This window comes from Tamandua tetradactyla, chromosome 12 (genome assembly GCF_023851605.1).
Source record: "Tamandua tetradactyla isolate mTamTet1 chromosome 12, mTamTet1.pri, whole genome shotgun sequence".
NCBI lineage: Eukaryota > Metazoa > Chordata > Mammalia > Pilosa > Myrmecophagidae > Tamandua > Tamandua tetradactyla.
The window spans coordinates 31,154,333-31,178,284 of NC_135338.1; the positions used below are offsets into that span (position 1 = coordinate 31,154,333).

The 23,952-nt window shown below is 47.3% G+C and overlaps 1 protein-coding gene and 1 long non-coding RNA gene across 9 annotated transcripts in view; one reads left to right on the forward strand and one right to left on the reverse strand.

The window, feature by feature from the left end:
- Positions 1–6,366, reverse strand: part of LOC143651956 (uncharacterized) — a 60,905-nt gene extending 54,539 nt beyond the window's left edge. For all 6 annotated transcript variants that reach the window (XR_013160346.1, XR_013160344.1, XR_013160348.1 and 3 more), the window contains exon 1: positions 5,837–6,366. This is a non-coding gene — a long non-coding RNA (uncharacterized LOC143651956). The remainder of the gene's footprint in view (positions 1–5,836) is intronic.
- Positions 1–10,042, forward strand: part of RGS6 (regulator of G protein signaling 6) — a 658,535-nt gene extending 648,493 nt beyond the window's left edge. Inside the window, exon 19 of one of the 3 annotated variants that reach the window (XM_077122927.1) lies at positions 5,915–10,042. In XM_077122927.1, coding sequence (XP_076979042.1) covers positions 5,915–6,105 — 191 coding nt within the window. In that variant the 3' untranslated portion in view covers positions 6,106–10,042. The remainder of the gene's footprint in view (positions 1–5,914) is intronic. The other 2 variants (XM_077122919.1, XM_077122920.1) reach the window with 2 other exon arrangements.
- The last annotated feature ends 13,910 nt before the right edge of the window (positions 10,043–23,952 follow it).

The window sequence follows — 23,952 nt, forward strand, 5'->3', positions numbered from 1 at the left end:
GCAAGAATAAGAAATTTAAAGAGAAAGGCCCTGGGAGATGAGGGGCTGGATTGGTCCTCTTATGATTAACCCAGATATGACAGCTGGCAGCACTTTTTTCTAATTAAAAAAGAAATACATAAAGCACAAGTAGTTGCCAATACAGGCTAAACCCATGAGTCTGAGGCTGCTAATGGTCCCAGTGACATTTCATGGGAATTGTTTTCAGATGAGACTCCTGGGCAGCTCCCATATACCCACCGTTTACATGGCAAAATGGTTGTTATACCTCTTTGCATGAGATGGCCTGCAGTTTCAAAAGAATCCAGTATTTTTATTTTGACATTTCTTATTTTTTAACAGGCTCAGGTTTAAACATACCTGAGTTTATATTCATTCTTCACCCATTGAACTTTTTTTTATTTTCATTAATCCCAGATTTTTTTAAATTTGAGTGTTGTTTTATGCTTGTGGTATATCTTCTTATTTTAAAAATTGAATAAAGAGAATATTTTAGGACCCAATAAATTGCCCTGCAGCTCCTGGGAGAGGGTCCTGGCAAAACCCACACGTAACACTGACCTCAGAAATGGATCATTATTTTTTTTTTACATGGGCAGGCACAGGGAATAGAACCGGGGTCCTCTGGCATGGCAGGCGAGCATTCTTGCCTGCTGAGCCACCGTGGCCCGCCCCCACAATTGGATCTTGCCAAGGGTCCCTTCCCCACTCACTCCTGCAGTTCTCTCTGCCGCCTCCACTGTGGATTAGCGGCGCGTCATCTAGCCCCGTAACCTGGGTTATCCGTTTCATCTGCCCCATCTTGCGTCACAAAGTTGAATAGACAAGTGACTTGAAAAGTTCTTTGAAACTAATTTATATTAGGTGAGGATTTTCCTCCCATCCCCTGCCAGAAAGTCTCAAACCCGGAAACTACCCCCAAGCAAATGGTGATCTCTCCCTAATTTGACAGAGTGAGGAAGGTGATGCCGCAATGGAAAAGGCACACGGGGGGCACCATCTCCCGTGATCCAGCTTCATCCTCTGATGAAGTCAGGCAGGTACTTGCCTCGTCTCCCTGCTGCCGGACCCAAGCCACGGCCCTTCCCTTTCTACCCAGCTCGTAGGCTCCTGACCCAGGCTCTCCTCAGCAAGCCCATCCCCACCCCCAGGCCCCAGGACACTTCTAAGTCCTTAAAGAGCTGCAGCATCATGCAGCTCATAGTTGACCTTCAGTCACCTTGAGAGGACAGCTCATCTCTGCCCTCCCACTTGCTGGCTGCTGGGGTCACTTGGTGAGCCCTATCTTGCAAAATACCTTTTTTTTTTTTTTTTTTTTAATTAACAAGGATGAAAAAAGCCTGTGTGTCATTCTGGATCAGTTTGGATCAACAGAAGCTAGAAACAGTGCTCCAAATTAGCTCTGTTAAAGGTCCTTCCCTAGCAGAGGATATTGGGTTTCTCCAATATTGGAGGGGGAAGCACTGAATTTATCCAAAAGGCAAAGTTGAGCCCAGCAACTGAAAAAAAAGTAAGAAGTGAGAAATTCTAAGGCAGCGATTGATAGCTGGGGTTTTCTTCCAATCTGTTTTTGCAATTTGAGATCAAATTACATATGGTAAAATAATATAGTTCAATGAATTTGTCAGATATATACACCTACGTAACCTACACCCCATTACCCTAGAAAGATCCCTCATGCCCCTTTCTAGTCACTCTCTCTCCCTCTCCTCTCCCCAGGTATCCACTGTGGATTTCTAGCCCCAGTAGTAGCCTAGATTTTGACTTAGTGAACTTGAGATCTGTAACTTTGGTCTTGGGTCATTTGGGCAAGTCAGCAAGAGAATCCTATCAGCAGCTCAGATGTCTTTACTCCCTTAACATTGAAAAGGGCCCTTTCTGGGCCCCTGGTGCTTGGCTCTGCTACCCTGTAATGCCATCCTAACCCCCAGGGCTGCTCTCTGAGCCACAGCCCTTCTCTCAGCCAAAGATTTTAGCATCAGTCTCTCAGGTAAGTGGTGAAAGCTCTCGGTGACCTGGATGGTGCATGCTTTGTTGAGTCACACCTGGCAGTGCAATGCACAGAGCCACAGCATGTCCAGCAGCATGTGATTTTTCTTAAAACACGACACAAAAGGGAGCTGTTCCTTTTGTGCATTTTCTTTTAGAAACAATTCCATGACCACCTTCTTCCAGGCTCCCAGCCATTAGGATGGGCACAGAGCTGAAATGATTAGTCAGGATGAAGGGTAGGAATTGAATGTGTGGCTATATTGTGAACCCAGCACCCAGCCCCTGTTCCATAAAACTGAAGAATCCAAAATTCTGTCAGATTACACTTTGCCAAATGTCTAGAAGGTGAAGAGCACTCTGTCTGTATGCAAAGCTTTGGTGTCTCTGGAATGCACCTTACGTAGCTTGGTGCTTAATCACTGTGTATTTCTTCACTTGGACAAAGGCTGCCTGCTAATAGCATTTTCAACCACCCTTAGCTGCTATGCTCAGTTCCGCCAAGGCCTCAGGCTGAGCTGACTGCAATCTCCTGGCACCATGATACATTCCCAACTGACCAGCCCTAAGGAACATCACACATTCACACCCTGAAAAAACTACTTCCTCCTTAACTATGCAAGCGCCCTGCAGAGACAGAATTTATCACTCTCATTTCTAAGTGGGTCTTTCAGAATCATCCAAACTGGATGAGAGGATGTGGGTGAAGGGGAGGGAACCCTAGTGTGCAGGATGGGAGCTTTCCTTTCCCTGGGCAACTGCAGAGCAAGTACCTGGAGAGCTTTCTGCAAGCCCAGGGCAGCATTATAGGTGGGTGCAGTACATCTCTGAACACAGGTAGCTTCTGCTGTCAGATTTCGCTTTGATCCCTGAAAACTACAGGAGCCTCAACGCTTCAGATGGGAGGCAGCTGCTGAGGAAGCATGATTGCTGGATTTCTTCCCTAAAGCCCTGGACCAGGCATCTAGCCATGCCTGCGTCCTGCATGATTAACTGCTTTCCAGGCTGAGCCTGCCCCCACTCACCCAGGAGGTCACCACATAGAAAGGCAGATTGCAGCTGAGCTGAGCTGCTTCCCGAGCGGACCCGAACCCTCCTGACCTCCATCTTTAGCAGCAAACCTGGCATTTAGTAAATGCAGGAGCACAGGACCGGGGAAGGGAGACAAAGATGCCAAGGAGCACCACGTGGATTGCAGCGAAGTTGGACACAATCTGCGAGGTGGTCCCTGGGTTGGTCGGCTGTACCATCCTCCCCAGAAGTCCCAGGAAGTGGGAGCAGTTGGGAGGTGCAGGCACTGACAGTTCAGGGCTGGCCACAGGTCCTCTGAGTCAGAGCTACGAGACTGAGCTCCAGGATTTAGGCAAGAAGAGATTAATTAACACCACCAAGCCCAGCCCAGCCCATCCTAGGGAACTGGGAGGTGTGGGGGATGGGAGCCCTAGGGCCCAAAGCACTGAAAATAGATGCAGATACACAGTCCTCCAGAAAGAGAACCACAGCCCCCTCCCTACCCAAAATGGCATCACTAATGAGAATGAAGCTGCAATGCGTTTGGACCACCTGGTACACCTTACACTCATTTATCTTCAGGCTTTTAACACACACATGCACATTGGCAATGGACTCTTATTCACAGGCTTTAGTGATTTTTTTTCTTTTTTGCACATCTGCCAGCTAAACCAGAGCTCCCAATGTTGTGCACAGCAAACCCAGAACATATATATCTGGGTACACGATGTGTAATTTGTAGCCTGGTGGACGAGGGATGGGTGGAGGGAGGAGGAGCTGCTATTTGGTACATGGTTACCACAGCAATGAACACCCAAGAGGGAAGCAAAATTCCTTTATGCCTTTAATGTGCACTGGGATGGACACGGGTAACGGAGGTGGGGGAAGCTTGTAAGAGCTCTTGGAGTAGGAGGCCCCTGGATGCATCAGTCCCTCATTTCCCCAAAGAGGACCCCCCACATACACCACTGCTTCCTGCCTTCAGGCCTGCACAGAGAAGGAGCGTTCCCAGCTGAACCAACCAGATGACAAATGTCTCATGCTCCATGTAAGAAAGGGCGATCAAGGAGAGTAACAGCGAGGCTATGTGCCACAGAGTCCAGGGCTGGAGGGGAGTTCTTGAAGGTTAGCCACTGCCTTCTAAGAGCTATTGTGGTACTACACTGACCCTAGACAAAGAAATCACCATCCTGTTTTTAGTGATTTTCAAAGACTGACATTGTAACCCTCTAGGATTAAAAAAAAAAAATCTGATTTAAAAAAATCCTTAGCTTCGTATAAATTAATCCTGCTGCAGGCTAAGTGTAGTGTATTTGAAGATTCAGATAAGGTTGCTAATGGGGAGATTTTGTGTGTGTGTGTTTTGTTTTGTTTTTGTTTTTTGAGATAGGGGAGGAAAAATGAAAAGTTTTGTCTTAACGAGTGAATATGGGGAGTAAAAGAAAGAGTGGGAAGGAAAAATGAACACGGGCAAGAGGTAGATGCAGTCTTTCTGACAGCACCTGAGGGCGATCCCATTTCTGCACAAGCTTCCATCCATGCCATCATAATTCTCAAAATCAGGCTGGTCACGTTCCTCCACCAGGGGATGACATGTCATCCTGCGCCCAGTAAACTCACAGCCCGGGTTGTTTGTTTATTAGATACACCCATTATCCGTCAATTCATCAATCAGCAGGTTTATTGAGTACCTTACCAGGCTCCACAAACCTGATCAATTCTTTTTAATTACATCAGCTTCCATGCCGCCAAGCCCGGTGAATAAGATGAACCCACACAGGCCACTCAGAAATGAGCATGAGGAACCGCGCTGGTCCTTGCTATTTCATTCTGCCAAACGCACAACTGGCCAGTGGTCATCAATTGCCTTTCACAGATGACAATGATGTCTCTGACCCACTGTCAATAGCAGGGCAGGTTTTGAGTGTTTTCCCAGACACAGTGATCAATCTACTTGGGTCCAGCCATCCTCTCCTTTACACACCCCTAAAGCAGGTGAGCAGGGGAACAGGTACAGACTGTGTCAGGGGAAATATACAGGGTGACTGAGCCCAACTTGTCTTCCTCATGCCTCCATTTTAACCCGACCCTGAGCCCCCTCCCTGGAGCAGGGGCTCCCCCACCCCCACCCCCCACATCCAGCACACAGACAGCAGGGCTATACAGGACCAGACTGCACAGTCCAGTTTTGTCACTATTTTTATTTTCAAGAAGAACTGCTATCTAGATTGGGAGTCATTCAATTTGGATGACTTGGCTTCCGGGTACCAAAGATGGGAAGCCCAGAACATGGGATGTGGGGCAAAACTCCCATGGGGGGAGCCTTTTCACCCGCCCCCAACTCACCTGCCCAGGCCCTCACGTTCATAGTCATTGAGAGGCCCCAAAACCTGTGTCCCTCTCCCAAGAGGAACTCTATACTACATTTCGAACAAGATTCAGAGGTCCTGGCATTTATACACTAAGTAATCCACTGGTTTCTAACCACCCACATCCTTAGTCATCATCTCCTGTCAACCCACCCGTCGCAACCTCAATACTCCCGAGTCCATCTGCTCCTTCCTGGGCTAAAATCAGAGGGCTGGTCACTGACAAGAAGCGTTACTACTCTACCTGAGGGTTTACGTACCTGACCTCCAGGTAAAGTAAACTCCCTCCCCCCACCCCCCACCCCCATAAAACGACACCAGCAACACGGCTCTCATCCCCTTAACCTGGGCCCGGAGCCCTGCCTCCACCCACCTGCCCCCAGAGACCAGCCGTCAAGGTGGTCGGTCAGTCAGGTCGGTGGGCGCCGTCCCTTGAGCCTCCGTGGCTTCCGCCACCATTAACTCACCTCTCCGGCTCTCTGTCTCTGTCCCCACCCGTGTGTGCGCGCGCTGTGCGTGCCTCTGTGTCCGCTGTGTCTCTGCAGGGAAAGTCGCTGGCGGGCAAGCGCCTCACGGGCCTCATGCAGTCCTCCTGACCGTGCCTTCCGCCGGGCCGGGCGCCGGGCCCGCCGACCCCGCCGACCCCGCCGACCCCGCCGGCAGGCGGCGGCGCTCCACGTCCGCCGAGAGAGTCTCCCTGCGGGGAGATCTGCTCACTGTGAAGGAGAAGGAGTGAAGGAGCTGGAGAGCAAAGGCGGGGAGACTTGGCGGGCAAAGGAGGGGAGACCACAAAGAAAAAGGCCACGTAGCCAGGGGGGGCCCGCCCCGGTGGAGGGGCCTGTTTACAACACTCCCTTCCTTTGTGCGGTTGCGCCCGGGCACTTTCTCTGGAAGGCCCTCGTTTCTAAACTCGTTTCCGGGGAGAACACCTCGCGGGGCTCCCGTGGGGACTAGTATCTATTATAGTCTCACGATCAACGTTCCCTCCACTTCCGCAAACTCGAGAGGGAAGAGCTGGGCCTGCGCACATCCAGTATTACGCATCATCTCTCCGCCCTGTCGCCGCTGCACCCACCGCCCTCCATGTGCACAGCCACTGCGGTTCCTTCCGACCGCCGCCTGCTGCCCCCCACCTCCGCCCCGAGTCTCAGCGGCCACCCAGATGCCAGACACCACCTGTGCGTAAAATGCCCCAAATCACATCCTCGGCACTGAAGCAACCTCATTGATTGCTTCACCTCAAGTTCTTTCCGCCCTCTTTGAGGTCAACTTCAGAAGAGGTCCCCGCCCAGTGGCTACGCCCTGGCCCCCTCCAGTGTCTCAAGGGTCCATCACCGGAGGAAGCACCCGTGCAGGTGTGAGAGCTTGTGGCTTAACAGCCATCAAGGTTTTGATGATCATCTTTTAAAAAGTAATTGCATAATTCATGCTGTTTTTGCCCCCTTGCTCCTTGGTTTGTCCCCTCGTGTTTTACTTGAAATAAACATGACCATGGACTCAGGGGCCATTGGGATTCTCCCCTCGGGCAGCCCCAGGTGGAAGCTGGGAGGGTTTCCCACACCTGGAGGCGGCTGGATTGCACGCTGGCATCCCCCACATTGGGGCACCCGGAAGGGGAGGGCCATGCCCTTGCTCTGTCAATTTTCCATTTGTGTCTGAAGCTGGGACAGAATATGTTTGGGAGGGCCAGGCTAGGACCACATGGTTCTCTTACCAGTCTTGATTGGAAGGCCTGAGCAAAAATTTCGGTCCTGTCAAAGGCATTCCAGTAAACAATGCCAACTATCCAGGGAAAAAGCAAACAGAAAGCAAAACCTGCAGAAGATCCACGTGTGTTCCCTTTATATATGTGTCAAAACGACTACTTGCCAACTTGGCTGTGAGGTAATATATGTAAAGCACCTAGTCAGGTGCTTGACACTTAGTAGGTGCTTAGCAAATGGTAGCTATTCTATCACTATTATCATTGTTATTGTGATTCCCATGAGAAAGTGGACAGAGATGTATTAAATAACATGCTTTTGAACTTCGGACACTCACTCCCCCACCTGCTACGACTGTCCTCTTTTGATCTATTTTTGGGCATAGGTGAAAAATCTCCCTTGGGAATGTATAAACAGAAAACACAGAAGCAAAAAAAAGGAATCACTGGTATTTCTTTACTCATGTAGGCAAATTCGCCAGCTGGTGACCAGAGGTTCGTAAACTTGTTTGTAGTCCCCACCTCTTGGGTGCTCTCCCATGGCCCATCTTTTCAAGCCACACCTCTGTGTCCTGCTGTGTGTCTGATTCCACATGGTCCGGTCCCCATGGCCACCAGGCCTCCATCCCCCACAGTGGAGCCTCCATGGATATTAGCAGTTTTGATTATGGTTTTATCCTTGTGGGTCTAGGCCACCATGTCTAAGTTTCTTCCACTGGCACTTGTTCTTATTTCTGTGAGTGACAGTGGAAATAGGGAGATGGCATGTTGAGTCCTAGAGTATCTCCAAAGATGGCAATATGGACCCAGATTCTTATCAGGCACTACTACAGCCTTGTTCCGGGAGACCCGGCACTTTGTAGACACTCATAGCTACTTGATGAATAAATGAATGAAATGAAACTCTACCCCAAGTAACAGGGTCTTTTGACTCCTCCTCTTCTCATCCATCCTTTTTTTTTATCCCCTTGATCTTCATACAAACATCCCATTTTAGAAAAAAAATTATAATCCAACTTCACCTGCTCCCAAGATTTCCCCTAAGGAAGCTCTTCCCTGCCAGAAGTGCCCTGGCTGTGCTGACACCCAGGCACAAGGTACATAGAGACAGGGGTTCCTGAGCAGCAGGCACCTCTGCACCCTCTGTTATCTGGGGCAAATGGCCCACTGCCTTCTGTCCCTTCCCTTGAACTGCAGAGGACCTTGTAAGTGAGGTAGACTGGACAGGGTTGACTGCCCTGCCCCTGAACTCTTGGCTGCTGCTTCTGAGTGATGCTGCCCTGAGACTTGGCCCCACCCTGATGAGTCCCAGTGGGCCTAGCAGAGAAAGAACAGGCTGAAAGCTTCTATTTACCTTTGGGGAAATCCAGAAGGTAGGGCAGGGTCAGCAAGCTCAATATAAGTACAGAAGCTTCAGGTGGAGTCAAACCCAGAGCAATAACCCTCTCATCCCTGCCCCCTGCCAAGGCATACTCAGTCTTGTGAGCACCACTACATGTTCCCTAACAGATGTGAGGCAACCAAGAGTGGGGGAGGAATAGGGATACTCTGCTCAAGTTGGCCAATTCAAAGTCAGTCCCCCCATTGGCCAAGTTTACACAGCCAAAAATTCAGACTAGATTAGACTTTTGAGGGCAGTCCTATAGCAAAGCAAGTTCCTCTGCCCTGTCCTGTCCCCTAGAAGCAGACTTAGCTCTCCTGAATGGCATTGGTCTCTGGGCCCAGAACCCCTCCTTAGGAGGACTCATCGGGCAAATATCATTTGGGCAACCCCAAGGCCAAAGCATCAGGGCAGCCCTAGTAAATGACAGCCCACCCATTAGTTCACCAGGCATTGGGTGGCTGACTAAAACAATCTTTCCCTACATGGGGAGAGTACAAATTTCAAGGTGGCGTTTGTAAAATGCCCAGCAACAGCCAGAGGGCCTGACCCAAGCAGCAAGAACTCTCTGGGCTAGGGAAACAACTCCTGCCCTTCCAGAAAGTGATGCACCAGGTTCACTTCTACTGGGAAGTTGGGATTGCACCCCAGGAACAAAGCAGGACCAAGCAACCATGTGATTGGATGGGCCTGTGTTCCAGGCTCACTCCTGCTAAGTGACCAGAGATCAGCCCTGTGCCCAGGAGGGACCTCTCACCACTCTGAACTGCTGATCAGATACATGGGGGACATGCTTGAGATGGCTTTTTCCAGGGTTCTCGGTGCATTCAAACTACCTCACCAACAGAACATTGAAGAGCCATCCATCCATCCCCCTTGCTGGTTGTGGAGGTTTATGTTTTCCCTAAAACACACCCCTTTTCTCCTGCTCCAGATGCATGGCCTTTGAAACCCACCACCAGGATACCTGCCCAAAAGATGGCATGGTTTTAGGACTATTTGTCTTTGAGCCCTGCAGAATCTATTGGAGGGAGTGTTCTGAGTAAGATCCAGAAGCTGGAAGCCCTGAGCTATGGGGAAGGATAATGCGCCACCAGCCTCCAAGAGAGGCTGACCCTGCTGAGCCTGTAAGCAAGCACCGTGGCCCAGCATGGCCGAATAGTGGCCAAATGAATCACTCACCACTCACCACAGGACCCTCTGAAGAAAGGCCTGTGCTTGTGTAACCATGGCAACAGCAGACGCCAGCTGCCTACTCATTAGTACCACCCGGCGATAAGGCATCCCCTGGGCAAGACCTAGGGGCCATAAAGTAGCAAATATAGCAATAAGGGACCCAGAGCCGGAAAGGTTCAGGGTCCAAGTGCTCAGGCCTCCGCCCTCCCCAGCCCCGATGAGGGCTATAAGCCGGCTGGAGAGGGGAGGCCAACTCCACCCTGCGGACTCACCCACCGCACCATCACAGACACGTCAGAACGGCCCCTGTGTAGCGCACGTGGTTCTCAGTAGTTTATTTTTCTGGAATTGGGGGATTGGACCCCAGAACCAGCTATGCTGGTCCCATCAAACAATAAATGGCTTAAACCGACTACCATCCAGCTAACTGTGTGGCTCCTTGGTTTGGGGGATTGTTGGGTGGGATTTACCTCCGGGAAAAAGATATCTACCACTTCTCCCCACTCTTCCTCTCCCTGTTACACACACACACATATACACAATTTGTTTTCCCCTTATTCCCAAGCAGGATGCTAAGCAGCCTTGAAAAGCTGGATCCCTGGGGTGTCAGATTCAGCTTGGTCGGCTTGGAGATAGTATGTCACTGGAAGGCTGAAGCCCCTGCCAGTGTCTTCTTGGCTGGATGGTCTCTATGGCCCATTCTTTGTGCTCAGGAGCAAAACCCAGTGGCCTGATGAGCATCAGTCGGGCCAGACCCCACCCTGATACCCCTTGAATAAAGTCTCCAGGTTGAAGTCAGCTGCGTGCAGGCAGCGCTGTTTACAGAGAGCCTTGGTTTCCTGAGCTACACAGACACTCTCATCTCCCACTAACACCAAAGCAGCAGGTCTCTGAGAGTCTGAGAATCCAGGTGACAAGAGGAGAAAGAGGACCAAGGGGAAAAAGCAAACACCATACTGCAGCCCCTTCATCAACAACAAAGCAGCACATTTCAATGGCAGAAAATTTTGCTTCTAAAGGTAGAGATGACCTCAGAGGCATGGAAACAGGTCTTCAGAGATGGGTTCTGCTATTGTCACATTGATTGGAACCTCCTCATCTCCAACCCTGGACCATATCTGAAAGCAGGATTCCACCCTTCCCAGCCCCTAAAGGGTCAGGCCCATAGTGTGTCATCACACTGGCAGGTCCTGACCCACCCACCAGAGTCATGCTTCCCTGTCCTCACCAGGGCCACCAGCTGTCAGAACGTAGAGCTCCTCCCACCTAGCCAGACCATCTTCAGATTGGAGATGTCCAGAATCTTTGCTTTCCAAGCTGTCACAGTGTATGCACGCAATCCTCCTGACCAGCAAGAACATGCCCAGGGTGGAGGTGGGGATTTAGATTTGGGGCGACCCATTATAAGAGCAAGAGCTGAGCCCACCCAAGAATGAGATCCATCCCGACTGCTTCCTTTCCCCTCCACCCGCTGGACTCCTGGCACAAAGGGCCTGAAGCTGCCCCTTCCCTCAATGCCAGCTTCCACGTGTTCTGTGGTCCCAGCCTCTGAGGGATCATCAGGGCCGCTGACAGGTCCCGCTGATCCTAGAATCTTTCCTGTGATGTGGCAGCCTCCAACTCTGTGGTTTGGAGAAGTATCCAAGCAGGCATGTGCCCGACTGGTATCTGCAGAACTCTGCCGACAAGCTTCCCCTCTGTGTGCCTATGCGAGCAGGAGCGCCCACATGAAGTCTTAGCTCCTCTCGATGGGGCTCCGATGCCTGTGGCTGAGCTCCCTCCCCTGCACCCAGCCCTTCAGGGCTACAAGGGAGCTGCAGGATCTGCACAACAAGAGGCAGCTCTCCCTGGTTAAGCACTGGTTGTGGGGTCTGGCTCATTTTGATGAGGCCTGGGATGGGGGTGTAGCTGGTCTTGAGCTTCATCTGGAACAGAGCTCTCTGGAATATTCTGGGACAACTCCTGTTCTCTCAAAGCATGGACTGAGTCCCCAGAGAGTCTTGGAGCTGGCCTGGCTAGGTCTGATTATTTCAGCAAACAAAAGAGAAAACAGCCCTTGATAGCCCAGGCCGTGCCACGTACCCTAAGCCTACGATATGAATGGTAGCCAAAGATATGGGGAGACGTAGGGACTCCAGGATAAGTGGGCATTTGAATCCCCACTCTGCACTTAGGAGCAAGTCAACCTCTCTGAACATTAGCTTCCTCGCTTGTAGAACAGGGATAAGAATTTTGAAATCTTATACTTGTTATGAATGAATATAAAGGACTTAGCTGGGCCTGGCGCACAGTAAGTGCTCACTAAATGGGTGCCACTATTAGCTATTGATGCACAATGCAGTTCCCCAGCTGCCAAGCCCCTGTGTGCCAGCTTTCCCTCCAGCCTGAGGCCATGGGCTTGGTTCCGCCTGTGCAGGCACTGGCCTCTCTCTCCGCCTGTGATAAGCCCCCTCTTCTCTTCTTCCCAGCTAGGGCCTGTGCCTTCATGGTGTGTCACTTGGATGGCTGCAATCAATAAACCTGCATTAGTCCTGTGTAACTTATAGAGCAGAAGGCTGGGGCGGGCTTCTTCTTAACCTTGGGTAGAAAAAATGGAAGCAGAAGAGATTTCCGCTCCCCACCTAGATTCCTGTTTGCCTGGCAGGTCTCCATGGCTGCTTCCTTTGGATTTGGATTCTGAGCTCTTGTTCAGGAATATTCCATTTCAGGCCAGTGACTAAGAGTTTGGATCTCAGACGGTGGGTCAGGCAAGGCCTCCTCCCTCTGAGACTTTCTAATCCAACATGGTGCGTGCGGGATACATTTTCTGTTGGTTTATTAGGTATAATTGACAAATGTAAAATTCACTCAAGGACAGCGCCATTAATTTTGGTAAACTGATAGAGACAGGTAACCACCACCAAAAATCACGCTAGAGGATGATTCCATCCCGCAAGCTCCCCTGCGCCCCCTTGTGGTTGGCCCTTCTCCCCTGCCCTCTGTCCCTGGCACCGCTGCTCTATTTTCTGAACTTTCAGTTTTGCCTTTTCCAGAAAGTTACATAAAGAGAATCACAGGACATGGCCTTTTGTCTGGCTTCACCCACTTAGAATAATGCACATCACTGTCTGCACTCTAGTATGTTCCTCAGCATTTTGGTTTTTTTGGTGGTGGTTTTGTTTTTTGAAGCAAACAATTATTTCCTGGAAGTTTAGCAGATGGATTTTTTTTTCAAAAATATATTTTGGTTATATATATATATATATAATATGCTTAAAACTTCCCATTTTAACCATTTAAAGCATACAATTCAGTGACATTAATTACATTCAGTGTCATGGTACCATCAACACCATCCATTACCAAAACTTTTTCATCACCCCAAACAGAAATTCTGTACCCATTAAGCAATAACTGTTCATCCCCCAACTCCCCAGGCCTCTGGTACCTCTAATCTACCTTCTTTCTCTGTGAATTTGCTTATTCTAGATATTTCATATAAGAGGAATCGCATAGTATTTGTCCTTTTGTGTCTGAAACGTTTTAAGACATAAAGAAATGGCAGCCCAGAGGAGGCAGGTCAGAGAGAAGATGGAGGAGCTGGGCTGGAGTCCCATTGGGCTCCCTGGCCACAAATTCTCCAGTAAAAAGGTTTCTTTTTTTAAAAAAACATAACATACAAACACAAATATTCTTACCATATGATCATTCCATTCTTGATATATAATCAATAACTCATAATATATCACATAGTTGTATATTCGTCATCATGATCATTTCTTAGGACATTTGCATGAATTCAAAAAAAGAAATAAAAAGAAAACAGAAAAAATTCATGCATACCATACCCCTTACCCCTTCCTTTCATTGATCACTAGCATTTCAATCTACTAAATTTATTTTAACATTTGTTCCCCCTATTATTTATTTTTAATCCATAGGTTTTACTCATCTGTCGATAGGGTAGATAAAAGGAGCATCAGACACAAGGTTTTCACAATCACATAGCCACATTGCGAAAGCTTTATCATCCTCATCATCTTCAAGAAACATGGCTACTGGAACACAGCTCTACATTTTCAGGCAGTTCCAGAAGGTTTTTTAACACTCCAGAATCTGTGAGCCCCTGTTTGAGAAAACATATGATCACAGAGCTTTTACAGTTAAGAGAATGCCTCCTTTATCCATCTAAGAGAAAGTACTTACTTGGAAACAAAGAGATGGAATGGCGGATATCAGAGTGAGGCATTGTTTATTCAGTTAGGAGGCAGTGCTTGGTACACTTCTGGGTTTGCAGACCCCCTGCAATGATTCCAAAGCTCCTCCAAGCCCTCTCCAAATAGATTAACAAAGAACAACAAAGCCATAAAAACTACCTGGAAGCAAAGTGCTGGAGCAGACCCCAGGACCATAGGATTCAGGATAGACTGGGCAGCCACGAAAACCAGGCAAAGTGGAGGAGAGGACCTAGGGGTTCTCTGTTAGGGATCTCAAAACCCATAAGTTCCAAACAACTGGAGGTTTTTAAAGCATCATTATGAATTCATGGGTTTAAACATATTTGATGCATTTCAACCCATCACACTTATTATTCTTATTGATATTAAATGTGTCTGATCTTTAGCCAGTGGGAGCCCCTTAAAATTTTCTCCTAGGCCTTTTAGACACGGCCATGGTAGTGTTTAAGAGCGCCCTTGCTATCTGGTATGACAAGATAGTCTAGAATCCTTTTACACATTTCCTGTCCCATTCTTAAGTCCAAGTGAATGAAAGTCTAATGACTGTTTTGCTGTGAAATCAGGGAGTTCTTGTGGTGGACTTTGCCTCTGTAAACTGAGCCTTCTATGCCTCCAGAATATTAGAATTGAAAAGTCTGTTAATAATCATCTAGCCCAGACCCTGATTTTACAGAACAAGAAATGAGACCCAGAGACATCAAGTGACATACATAAGGTCCCACAGGGCTAGGGTAGGGCAAGGGTTAAAACTCGGGTCACTTGACTCCCAATTCTTTGGGCTTCCCACAGTCCTGTACTACCTCCTCTTATATGCCAAGGCCCCTCTAGTCAGGCCCTTCCTCTCAGACCATGTCCCAGCCCTTGCCCTGTGTCCCCATGGTATCACTGCTCAGTGGAGCTATCCCAATTTCAAAGCTTAATAGAAAGCTACAGTAATCAAAACAATGTGGTATTGGCATAAGGAGAAACAGAGAGAGCAATGAAATAGAATTGAGTTCAGAAATAAAACCTCATGTCTATGGTAAATTGGTTTTCAGCAAGGGTGCCAGAATAATTCAATAGAAGAAAGAATGGTCTTTTAAAACAATGGGACAACTGGATATTCACATGGGAGAGAATGCAGCTCACTCCCTTCCTCACACTATATACAAAACTTAACTCAAAATGAATCAAAGTCCTAAATGTAAGAGCTAACATTATACAACTCTTAGAAGAAAACAGAGAGGTAAATTTCAGTGGTTAGGCAATGGTTTATTAGATATGACATCAAAAGCACAAGCAGTAAATGAAAAAAAAATAGAGGTCAGACTTCCTTAAAATTAAAAACGTTTGTGCATCAAAGGACACCATCAGCAAAGTAAAAAACAACCCAGAACATGCAAGAAAATATTTACAAATCATATACCTGATAAGGGACTTGTGTCTATAATAAATATAGAATGCTCAAAATTCTCTGAAATTGATTGCAGTGATGATTACACAACTCTGCAGTTTAAGATCAAACTGAAAACTATAGACCTGTACACTCTAAATGAGTGAGTTGCATGATTTGTGAATTGTATCTCAGTAAAGCTGTTGTGGGGAAGGAAGGGATAGGGGAAGGGAAGAAAGGAGGAGGAAGAGGAAAGTAAGAGGAGAAAGGGAGGGAGGGAGCGTGAGAGACAGAGAGGTGGGGCGGGGGGTGGGGGAGGACAAAGAGAGTAAGAGAGGGTAGCTGGGGACAGGAAGAACTCCAAGCCTGTTTTTCTAAATCACCAAGAGCAAGAGGACAAGGCTGGCCCCTAGAGAGAGTGGGTGAAAGTAGCTACAGAGGACTTTGAAATTCTGCTTAGTGCCAAAGACAGGGTCAGCAGGTGTCAGGTCAGCCCAGAGTGAGTGAAGTGGCCCCCTTCAGCTGTCTCTGCCCTCTCTGGGAATTCAAGTGCTTGACTCTCCCTTATAGGGAACTAATTTAATTAGGTGGATTAGTGGCCTGCCTAATAAAAGATCCACTCAAGGCACTCTCCTGCATCCAACTTGAGCCTTGGTTCCCAAAGCTTTAAACCCCAAGGACACCTTGACTGTAAGAGGAAAATGCCCTGGACCAAGAGGAGACTCAGCCACGTGGCCTGGGGTAGTTCACAGTAACCCAGATCACCTGGGGCAAGTGTTAAAAATACAGAGTCCCAGGCTCCACCTCCAGAGGATCCCAAATTAGGAGGATTGAGAAGGAACTTTTCTCCTAGGTCTTTTAGACACGGCCATGGTAGTCTTTGAGAGCGTCCTTGCTATCTGGTATGACAAGATAGTCTACAATCCATTTACACATTTCTTGTTCCATTCTTAAGTCCAAGTGAATGAAAGTCTAATGACTGTTTTGCTGTGAAATCAGGGAGTTCTTGTAGTGGACTTTGTCTCTGTAAACTGAGCCTTCTATGCCTCCAGAATATTAGAATTGAAAAGTCTGTTAATAATCATCTAGCCCAGACCCTGATTTTATAGAACAAGAAATGAGACCCAGAAACATCAAGTGACTTACATAAGGTCCCACAGGGCTACATTTTCATAAACACTCCCAATAGTTTGGATGTACTGCCAGGTGGGCATCACTGAACAAATGCTCTCTACATTTTATTTGTGTCCAAGAACTGGATGGCATGCACAGGAGGGTTTTTTGGTGGGTTTTTTTTTGTTTTTTGCTGGGCAGGCACCAGGAATCGAACCCGGGTCTTTGGCATGGCAGATAAGAACTCTGCCATGCACAGGAGTTTTGATTTAAGTCCAGGAAAAACACACACCTCCTTCTGCCTCCTCTCCAACCAAAGATGCCCACCTATGTCCTCTCTCAGTGGGATCTGGCTGTGCCTGGAATTCTCCTAAACAACCCCAACCCCCTCCGCTGGCTCCCTACTTGCACCCTCACAAAACAGAGTCCTGCAGCAATCAATAGCTTGCCCACCTGGAAGGGTTCCCCTCACGTAGGGGGTAAGGGCAGGACACATATGTATGCACGCACACACACACACACACACACACACACACACATGCACACAAACACACGTGCCCTTGCATATGTACAGAATTAGATAATCTATCTAGTTAAATTCTTCTGTTCATGCAAGATTTTGTCAAGGTGAACTCATTGAGCCTGCAGATAAATGAATCAAGTCAGAAACAAAGGAAAAACACTGGGATCAAACCAAAAGATAAATTACAAATTGGATTAGTGGCGCTTCCTCTCGCTCAGCTGTGCAGACATGTTATTAGCTGCCTTGACATGCCTAGCGGCTTGCGACACCCACACACAGGCACACAAAGCATCATACAGCTCCTCCCTGGACAGACAGAGGTGACCTTACCACTTCTCACTCCTTCCCCAAACCCTTGGCACTGACTCGCAGCTGCACTCAGCACTCAGAGCTTTGGGCAGGAAAAAAATTAACTGTCCCTTTGGCTCTCATACGTGGTGCCAGATAGAGAAGCGGCAGAACTTCTACCATTTCATTCACTGTTCGGCGGCATTCCCCAGTCCCTATTGTCCACCCCAGCCCCACACCACGGCCCAGACTCATGTATGGCAGAAAAGGAATGACCACCCAGCAATGTGCACTGCAAGGAGGAAGGAAGAACTGGCAGAAAGCAGGGGTGCAGAGGTAAGAAGATGGTATGCATGAGGCAGGTCTTGGGCTGCTCTGATGAATGCCCAGGGGTAGGTCTGATGGCCCGCAGGTCCTGGGAGACTTCAGTTTATAAATGTTTATGGAGATTGACCACATGGCAGATGTTGTGCTAGCTGATAAGCTTATAGAACTTAGTAAAAAATGGTTCTTCTCCTTAGTAAAAAATGGTTCTTCTCCTTCAAGATCACACCTTCTAGTAGAAGACACAAGGCAGGGGCACAGATTTTAGAGGTACAAAGAAAATACATAGAGCACGGGGCAACTAATTCTGCCTAGGAAGAACCAGAGGAAGAGGTGGCATGAAAATGCATGGCCTCTTTAGGGAGCAGTGGCTAGAACCCATGACTGGATCATAAAGAGCGTGGAGGGCTGGAGTAGTAGTCAAGGAAAAAGAAAAGTTGCAGCTCAAGACTAAAGAAAGACATCAAGGCCTTGGACTAGGGTAGTAGCTGGCAGTGAGGCTAGAGAGAAGGGACAGATTAATGAGATTATGAGAAGTCCCGGGGACTGAATGAATTTAAGGATTTGAAAGAGAGAGGTGGGTGTTTTGGAGGATTCAAATCAGGGTGGAGGACCTGTGCATGGTCAGTAGACCTAAACCTGGTCCCGAGAGGGATTGAGGACAGAGCTTTGAGACTGGGAGCAAGTTTCCTGGGAACAAAGGCGGTGAGAGATATGAAATGATAGGGGATGGTTTTCAGAAAGAGAAGTTCAGAATTTAGTATTTCAGAGATGCAAAAATTTTGAGGCATCCAGGATATGGCGATGGAGGTAACTAAACTAGAGAGGGAAAGGTAGGTCAGAAAGGAGGAAGTCAGGACCTAGAAAGTGGCAGGTTGTGAGGGTCACTTGGGGGATGTTGTCACTCAGGACAGCAGGAGGTGCAGTCGTCACAGAGCTAGGGAGTCAAGGACAAGAGTCCTTGTCCTAGGGGAATATCGTAGATGAGGCCACTGTGGATGAGGAGAATAATCAACTAGAGTTTCTGCAGAACAGACTTCAGAACAGAGTATATTTCAGTGGCCAGAATGTTGCAGGGAAGAGAAGGGAATATCCGTCCTCATTTCCCACTTCACCCAGATTGTCCTCAGAAGGACATCTGGGGTGAACCTTTCTCCATCACCTCCATCACTTCTGGAAATAAAAGCCGATCCCATTTGGAAGCCGGTGCTGTGTGTGGTGCTGGCACAGAGCCGCTGGGCTGGCCTGACCTCTGCTCTCTGACCTCACTCTCATCCATCACCCCACTGTCCTTCCTCCAGCTGCAAGAAGGTCTCCTGAGGCTGCTAGAGGGCTCCCCAGCCCTCGGTCTTCAAGGGCCATCTGGTGGGACTGCCTCCTGGGTGAAATGGTTTAATGACACATCCCTTTGAATTTTCGATAGTTTTATCCCTTAATAGGGCTCAAGGGGTTCTATCTCATACCAAATTTCATTCTCAGAACCGCATTGAGAAATGATTCTTCTTTATTTGCAGTTGTCCTGTCACTCTTTGCTTTCTTTTTCCCACAAGCAGCACAAACTCCATTCTCCCTGTTTTTCTATTTAGGGCATTTTCTCCAGGTTCTTTAAAACCCATTTAGACACCCCTCAAATGTCTCTGTTTGGCCCTGTTAAGGGTGGGCTCATACACTCATGGGCCCACCCTTATAAGGAGTTCTGGTCAACCAAACAAGATCAGATCATGCTCCAGACAAAGAGTACATTCAGAGTCCACATTAAATAATGTTATCCTGTAATCTGTAATAGAAATAGAATAAATGATGACAATTCGTAGGAAAAAGAACCCAGGTCTCAAGCATACAAAGGTCAGTCAAAGTATATTTACTTTGGGCAGCAGATAAGACCACACCCACATTAGACCACATAGAACGCTTTCTGCACCCTAAAGCATAAACCCTTTGCCTGCTTGGTTTCACCATTTGGCAAAGGACTATTTGCAAAAATATCATCAAAATAAGTATCCCAGTTGCACAGATGGTTCAGTGGTAGCATGTCCACCTACCATGTGGGAGACCCAGGTTCGATTCCTGACCCATGCACCAAAACAAAAAGATTATCACTTATTTTATCATTTTTTGTGGTACAGCTCTGTCCTTAGAACCATGTGATAGAGGAAGTGGCTTCTATTTTAAGGTCCTATGACAAAGCCTCAGAGAGCTGGCATCTGACCATCCTCTTCCTCTCTGTCAATCAGGAGTTCTCAGCACAATGGCTCCAACTGCCCTTTTCCAGCTCCTCATTACTTCTAACCTGCCGTCCGTGGTACCGAGGGAAGAATTAATGATTTTCACAGGAGATCATAACATCAAACAAATCATATCGGTAATAATAAGTTACCCCAAATTCCAAATCTGAACTCTGGTTTGAGAGCCTAAGGCTCTGAGATGGCTTATGCCTTCCAGGTGGCATAAACACATGGGCTTTGTGACAGCATGTCCCTTCTTTTCCAAGAATCTCTCCCCCCCCCCCTTTTTTTTCTGGAACCATTGATGCAATCTGAGTACTTGAGGCTGCTTTCAGAAGATGGCCCCCAGGAACAAGAAGTTGTGCCCTCATTTTGTTTATTGAAGTTATCTTCATGCATATCTTCACAGATGTTACCGACAGGGAGCTGTAAGATGCAAGTACATTATTTGACAGTCAAAACAGACTCCTAAGCTGTCTCTAACTCAGGCGTGATACCAGTGCTATCCATGAATTTCTCTTGTCCAGAATTCTATATTCATATCTCTATGAAATTCATATCTCTATGAAAATTTTCTGACCAAATAAGTTGAAAGTTTGAAATGTGATTTGCTAAAGGTGGTCTACCATGTCCAAATTCCTGGCATCTGGGCAAAAACTCTCTAAGAAGAAAGAATTCACTATGTTTAGACATGGCCCTGGGTTCTGCATCCCCATGCCATTCACCGGCCCTTAGCTTTTACCTCTTTCTGCTTTCTCTTCCTCCCTTCTTACCTCTATAGTTGGCCCCTGAAAAATACACCTCATTTAGTGTAGCTCCAGTTCTTACCACCCTGTCAGGGTAATAGCCAAAATATTACTGAGAAACATCAAGACAATTCTTGTTTGAAGAGCGCTGGATTGGGCTACCTGTGAATGTAATAAAAACCCACCCAGGGAGAAATGTTTAACACCACAGATGTGTCTGGACCTTGACACTAGATCTCAAGAAACAGGCACCATTGGGAACGCCTCACACCTCTCAGGCTACTCAAGTCTGAAAAGCAACTCGCATTCCTAGGGTCCTTGGAAGGAGTCCAGCACAGTCCTACAGGAGCAAACCACCTCCTCATGTCACTGAGCTGCTATTCCCAGATATGAGGGACACAGGAAGAGCCCAGATTAGCGGCATCCTGACCTAGTCCATCAGCCCCAGTAACAGAAAGACAAAACCCTAATGACATCCTTCTTTCAACAGAGGAAGGAGTCAGAGGCAAGAAGCCCAGTGTGAGTTAACTTCAGAAGCACAAAGGCTGTAAGAGTGGCCTGGGAGTTGGTACAGGAGCAAATCCTCTCCCCTTTCTCCATGGGGAGGAACTTGTGAGCTCTAAAATGGTGGTGCTCTTCTGGTAAGTGGTTGGAATCAGCCAACCTCTAAAACTTGGGTTCTGATGCAGAACTTACGTACCGCAGAGCTTATCTACCCCATCCACCTGCTCTGACTATCAGAACTTAGTTTCCTTCATTTGAGAGATCCTCAGTTTATTAATTTGGGGAGGGAAATGCTCTTTGAATTTTCCTCTGGCTTGGGGGGAACCTTCACCATACCCCAGGACACACCCACTGCCTCCTCCCTCCTGAATGGCATGCCTTCCTTAATGATGCCCCATGGACCCCAGCTCCCAACATGAGAGTCTTGGGCTCCTTCAGCTTTAATCTCCTTGCTCCTTCAGCTTCCACATCTCAACTAATATCAAATCCTGCCGATTCTGATTCCACCCCATCCCTTCCTACTGATGTGGTGGGGGGAGGTGGGCTTTTAAAAAGGGGAATTTATTAAGCTGTAAGTTTATAGTTCTAAGGTCATGAAAACGTCCAAATTAAGGCACCAACAAGAAATTACCTTCACTCAAGAAAGGCTGATGAAGTTCAGGGTTTCTCTCTCAGCTGGAAGGGCGCAGGGTGAATTCTAGCTTTCTCTCCTGGCTTCTTATTTCATGAAGCTTCCCCAGGTGCATTTTCTTTCTTCATCTCCAAAGGTCTCTCTCTACCTGAGCTCTGTAGCTTTTTCCAAAATGGTTCCCTCATAAAGGGCTCCAGTAAGAAATCCCATCTTGAATAGGTGGAGACACATCTCCATGGAAACCATCTAATCAAAAGTTCTGATGTTGTTTTATCCAAGTTCCAGATCTTAGTCTTGACTTTTTACTGTGGCATCTGGCACCAGGCTGGGAGCTGGGGATGCAGAGATGAATGAGGTGTGTTCTAGATCCTTAAAGGATTCATAGGAGTGTACTAGTGAGATAGGCACATAAATAAATATGATTTCATATAAAAAGTGTCAAAGTAAAGAAACTATAAACATACTGTAATTTGGGGATGTAGTGGTTTGAAGCATCTACAGACGATGGTGATATTTGAACTGAGGCATAATGGGTAAGTAGGTATTTATTCATCAAGTGAACAACAGATGAAAGGGATGCTTAGGGATCTTCCAGGGGGAAAGGAAATGGTTTTGGCTTGATCATCCATGATATTTGGGAGACAAGCAAGGGGTCTGTTGAGGGAGTCTGGAGAATGGAACCCAAGATGAAATCAAATCTGAACTCCTTAGGAAAAAATATCAATCTGTTTTTACCACTTACTTCACCCTACTTTCCTGTCTAGGGCATTGTTCTAGTTTGCTAGTTGCTGGAATGCAACATATCAGAAACAGAATGGTTTTTTAAAAAGGGAATTTAATAAATTGCTAGTTTACAGTTCTAAGGCAGAGAAAATGTCCATAGAATCTATAGAAATGTCAAATCAAAGGCATCCAGGGAAAGTTACCTTGGTTCAAGAAGGCCAGTGAAGTTCAGAGTTTCTCTCTTTGCTGGAAGGGCATGTGGTGAACACGGCATCATCTGCTCGTTTTCTTTCCTGGCTTCCCTTCACGAAGCTCCCCAGGAGGCATTTTCCTTCTTCATTTCCAAAGGTTGCTGGCTGGTGGACTCTGTTTCTCATGGGTATGTCATTCTGCTCTGCTCTTTCTGAATCACTCTCATTCTCATTCTCCAAAATGTTTCCTCTTTTATAGGACTTCAGAAACTAATCAAGACCTACCCGAATGGGTGGAGACATGTCATCACCTAATCCAGTTTAACAACCACTCTTGATTAAATCACATCTCCAGGGAGATGATCTGATTACAGTTTCAAACATACAATATTGAAAAAGGATTATTCTGCCTTTATGAAATGGGATTTAGATTAAAACATGCCTTTTTTAGGGGACATACATCCTTTCAAACTAGCACACACAACCAGCCACCCCTTAAATCTCTATCCAGGTCAAAGTCCTCTCACCACCCCACCCCACCCCCGCACTCTTTCTCTCTTGCTCTCTCTCTCACACACACACATATCCTATGTTCCAGGTCTAGCTGATTCTTGACTTGTTGGCTGACCTAGGGAGAAGGGATACTCCATATGGCTACCACAAAAAGAAGAAGAACAAGCCCATTATGGAAGCCCCTGAGTAGAGACCCAAAGAACACATTGAGGCAAGAACTTCCCAGCCACTTTGAGGTCTCTGAATGGGTATTATTGCATCTGACCATCACTGTCCTATGTCATATGCACCATCCTTAGCAGAAGACCATCAAAATGAGGCCAGAGTATAGCATTCTGTCCTGGCTGCTGTAGAAAGTAGAATGTGAGACATCCCAAAATCAGAATGCATTCTTCTTCCTATAGATTTCTGAAGGACTGTAAAAGAGCAGGAAAGGGATGTAACCTACAGCCTGATACCTAGAGACACTAGAAGCAAGCCTGTGGACCAATCTTCAGAAGGATGTCTTGAGATGAGTCATTCCCACAGTTCTAAAGCAATGACATCCAGGGACAACGGCCAGACCCACTGAGTGTCCTGGAAACTCATCCCTAAGAATGCTGGCTGACCAGCACTAAGCTATGTGCCATAGGAGACAAGTGATATAGAGTAAAGTGCATGGTCCCTGACCACAGGGTGTTCAGTCTTCCTGGGCAGGGTGGATCCATGTAGAGCAACAAGTGAGCATGGCAGCATATAGTAAAGTGCTCAACTACAGGTCATAGCAATAACTTCAGATGGTAAAATTCAGATCAGTGTGGGGTAGAGCCATCAGGGAAGGGTTTAAAGAGTAGATGGTTGGGCATGAGCTAAAACATGGAGATGGGTAAAATTTGGACAATAAGAAAGAGGGACACTCCTCAAGTTTAATGATCAAAGCCACAGAAAAAAGTTGTCCTCTCCAATGACAATCAC